Source organism: Rhodamnia argentea, chromosome 7 (genome assembly GCF_020921035.1).
Source record: "Rhodamnia argentea isolate NSW1041297 chromosome 7, ASM2092103v1, whole genome shotgun sequence".
NCBI lineage: Eukaryota > Viridiplantae > Streptophyta > Magnoliopsida > Myrtales > Myrtaceae > Rhodamnia > Rhodamnia argentea.
In genome coordinates, this window is record NC_063156.1 from 11,791,216 (window position 1) to 11,795,569 (window position 4,354).

General features: G+C 41.6%; 1 protein-coding gene across 1 annotated transcript; it reads right to left on the reverse strand.

Annotated features, from left to right (window-relative positions):
• Positions 1 to 660: 660 nt before the first annotated feature.
• On the reverse strand, positions 661 to 3,921 carry LOC125315974 (putative disease resistance protein RGA1). The gene is made up of 2 exons (XM_048282602.1): positions 1,333 to 3,921; positions 661 to 914 (listed from the first exon to the last, which is right to left on the reverse strand). The coding sequence occupies exon 1, from the start codon at positions 3,919 to 3,921 to the stop codon at positions 1,333 to 1,335; it is 2,589 nt and encodes an 862-aa protein (XP_048138559.1). The 3' UTR covers positions 661 to 914.
• Between the last annotated feature and the right edge of the window lie 433 nt (positions 3,922 to 4,354).

Here is a 4,354-nt window from a genome sequence, read left to right on the forward strand (position 1 = left end):
TTGAATCCGACAAGCCATGTAGATGCCACGTAAGATTTCTGCGGCACTCACCGGAGTTGGTATTCAAATAATCGTTTTTCAAAAAAATTAGCAGTTAAGTGGTAAAAAAAAAATATATTGGCACAAAAGTAATCACCGTAAATAAATATTGTCACTGCATGTGTCCTTTTGCATATCTTTTTGTCTTTTTGGTTTTGAAGCTAAAAACCAGGACACCGATTCGGCTAAATCTATGGACCGAGCCCTCTCGGCCTCATCTTCATCTTAAGGATGTCCCATCTAGGCAATTACGAGGAACAATAGCATCCACAATTATGAGTTCAACTAATAGTGCCTGAGAGTGTAAAATTGACAAAGACTTTGAGCAGATACAATTTCTTTTTTTTTTTTGTTCATGTAATTAGCCTTTGTGCATTTATATTCATAAGTCCGCTCATAGCATCAAGAAGGAAAGAAGAACATAATCATCCTACGTAGAAGTGAGGTAAAACAAATTGACGTCGAAAAAAAAAATCGATTTTTAAATGCATTATTCCTATTGAACTCTTTAAATGGAACAATTGATAAAAAATAAGAATCATTTATGCTAATTTACTAAAAACGGATTCAATGACACAGCGTGATTTCATTCACGGTCCGTGAATGAAAGATATTGTCATAAAGGAAATTCAATCATAAATAATGCTTCAGTTGATCTCATACAATACGAATCCCGCAATTTTCACCATAGAGAAATTTGCAATACAAACATAAGCGAGTAATATAGAAAGAGAGAAAGTAAAAGTTAAACAATATCAACGGCCATTGTTTTCGTCTCCGAAAATAGAAGAGATTGATGAATGATTAGCTGAGTCGCGCCTCCAAATCTTCGTGAAGGTCCATGCGGCGTGGCAAATAGATCACGGGGAGTTCATCTGCACTTAAAAAAAAAAAACCAAAATTTCCACGCATCAGATTTTTGATGAAAAATTTTTTACATCCATATAGAAGTTAACTTTGCTAACTAATGGCAAATATCTTAGTAAATAGAACATCTAAGAAGAACAAATTCACATGAGACCACAACATATGCCATAATAGTATGTTACACATGTAAGTACTTTCCCGTTAGGGAATCAAGTCTTATTTTCGATATGGCAGATGGTACAGAGAAAGTGGGATTTGTCTAAATTCTTTCTGAGACATAGAGTTTAAGGTGTCAATATTATGTGCATACTGCATTGTCAATGAGGAAGTCAGGAAAACAAAAGCATAAGATGGGAATCTCAATAGACGCCTATATTATACCTAACAACGAAGAAGAAATGAAGGGAGAGGGCGATAGATGCGTACCTAAACCTCCGTCCATTGTATATCAATCAAATCAACTTCGATTCGAGGAATGTGAGCGATTTTGTGCCAATCCTCGCCAGTTTGTGGCTTGCATCTCCTGCTCAGTTCACCGCAATGTTCTATGCGTAACTCTTTCAGGACAGGGAGGGACCGGATTCCTTGCGGCATGGACCATAAGTTGGGACATCGGATCAGGAGGATTTCCCTGGGACGTGTATGGTTGGGCAGCCACTCGGGTATAGCCGTGAAGCTCGGGCAATCGTAGACGCAAAACGATTCCAAAGTGCGAGCAGATTCATCGAGACTATGGAGCAGCTCCCCCACTTGTTCGCAATTTACTATTGACAGTACACGAAGACGGGAAGGAAAGCCGCCCTTCTTCTCCGAGATCGACATGAGTGGGGATTTCTGAATACGCAAGACCTCTAGGGAGATTAATTCCCCAAAAGGCACTGACAATAGGCTCCCACAATTTATAATTTCCAACTCCCGAAGGCGAGTCAATCGGCAAGTACCTTCAAATAACATTTGGAGATTTTCGCATGCCTCGAATCCCAAAAAATGAATGCTTTCCAGATATTGTATTCCACTTTCTTGCAGACTCTTTTGGTTTGTTGTTAAATACAGATATCTAAGACCGACGAGCCTATTCATATTTTTGGGTAACTCGCCTAGCTCCGAGCAACCACCAACGTCCAACTGTAGCAAACTCTGCAACTCACAAATGGTATGTGGAAGCTTCTTCAACTGCTTGTTGTTGATGAGAAGTAACGATCTCAATTGCTTCAAGTTGCATATGGAACTTGGCAGCTCCTCAAAGCTACTATCCGACAAATCGAGAAACCGTAAGTGGTGACAGTTGGAGATGCACATTCTGGCAAATTTTCTAGTTTTAATTCCCTCATCAACCTGGTAATGAAACATAATTGCACGCAGCCTCTTTGACGTCTTCTTTCTCAGAAAAGGTGGGACTCCATCGTAGTTTGAAATTTCCTCCAACGAAGCAGTAGCGATCGCAACGCACCGAACTCTTTCTGAAATCTCTGCAGTATCTAAATCAACAGTAGCGCAATAGTTTTGTGCCACACTTGTTGCAAGAGAATGGACTAGATCGTGCACTTTAAATACCAACGTCAATTCTTGCTCCCGAACTTCTTGGATCAAACCTCTCTTCCACAGGTCTTTGACGTACTCAATGGCGACGTCTTCCAATGCTAGTTTTTCCCTTGTCGGCCTAATGAGTCCTAAAGCAATCCAATGCCTAGCCAAATGGTGGGCCCAGATTTCTTGTCCTCTGGGGAAAAGTGATAAGATGGGAAAACATTGTTTTAAGTGGGTTGGTAAATCATCATAGCTAAGCTTAAGTACCGGCAGAAAGTTCCCTTCTATTTCCGCTAACTCCCATGTTTCGCTGTCTCTTACATATGCCCAATACCTTTCTTCGTCTTTTGTGCGAAGCAGACTCCCCAAAATTATCACAAGGAGAGGCACTCCTTGTGATTTTTTAACAATGTCATTTCCAATCTCAAGGAGTTCTGGACGAGGATGATTTTCGTCTTCGCTAAATGCCCATCTTTTAAATAAGGCCATAGAGTCCCTATGAGAAAGACCTTTTAGATTATGCGCCGGATGGGTACCCATGATAGAAGCTACTTCTGAATTGCATGTTGTCACAATTATCTTACTTCCATTGGCTCCTACGCTTAGCAAATCTCTCAATTCTTTCCATCTACGGCTGTCATTGCTCCATACATCATCCAAGACAAGTAAATATTTCTTGTCTTTGATGGTGTCTTGCAAACGTGTTTGCAACTGCTGAGTATCAAGGTTATTTAAACTCTGGCCAGTTGCATCTTGAATAATTCCTTCAATAATTGTATTCAAATTGAAGTCCTTGGGCACATGTACCCATCGCCGCAACTCAAATTGCTCTTTCACACGATCGTCATTGTAAACTAATTTAGCTAGGGTCGTCTTGCCCAGACCTCCTATTCCCACAATGGGAATCACCGAGAGGTTTTCGTCATCTACCGGCTTCATCAACATCTCAATTATCTTTTCTTTATCAGTATCTCTTCCGACGACATCTGACTTGTTTACATACGAGTAAGTCGTCTCTCGGGAGTGCGTATGTACCCCGCCATTGTCAGCACTTCGCACATTAAGACCGAATTGAACCTTCTCAGTGGAAATTCTGGATAATCTCTCCCTAATCTCCTTGACTTTATGACTGAGTTTTGCACGGAGTACTAGTGGATTAGAGGGGGAAAAGAAGCGGCGTACCTTCCCTTTGACGCCCCCATAGCGACTTATCACCTGCTTCCTTAAGGCTTCGCACTCGAGTTCATCGAGCACATCCTCCGCATCATAAAACACCTCTTGAAGCCGATCTAACCACACTTGCAGGAGGTGGTTCTTCGCCTTCTGCTCCTCCGCATCTAACAGAACAGCCTTAATGGCAGTCAAGGTCTCTCTAAGCTCGTGGATCTGATCTTCAACGTTGTAAATTGCGACGGCTTCTTGGAGCGCTGGCGATGCTATCTTCCCTAGCACACTCTCCGCAACGCTGAAAAGGAGCGATTCAGCCATGCTGAGGGACGAGGGAACTGATTCTGGCTATTTGGTTTGGGCAGAAAACGAACACACGATGTCTTCCTTTTGTAAGGTAGTTGCTCCGATGACAACTTCGCTTACAGTTGGATGAAAGGAAGGTTCTTTCCTTGCGAGTGGCCTGCAGGTTAACACAAAAATGCTTTCCACCTTTGCTTTATCTTGCTTTACTGGGAACCCTAAAGAATCGAGATTACCTCAAAGATCCAACAGGGTCTCTTCGAAGCGTCTATTCTTTACTTGTGTGCGTGACTTACCTAAATCGAAACAAGCGGATCCTAAATATGGTTTAAGACTGGCGTTGGCGTTTTATGTGCTTTCCTCGGCATTTCATATTTAGGGATACTGAGCAAAACCAAAACGGACCATGGAATGAACTATCTCAACAAAAACAAGCAAAGAATCACAAGAT

Coding starts and splice junctions, on each gene's coding strand:
- LOC125315974 (XM_048282602.1), bottom strand. CDS start 3,921: ATGGCTGAATCGCTCCTTTTCAGCGTTGCGGAGAGTGTGCTAGGGAAG.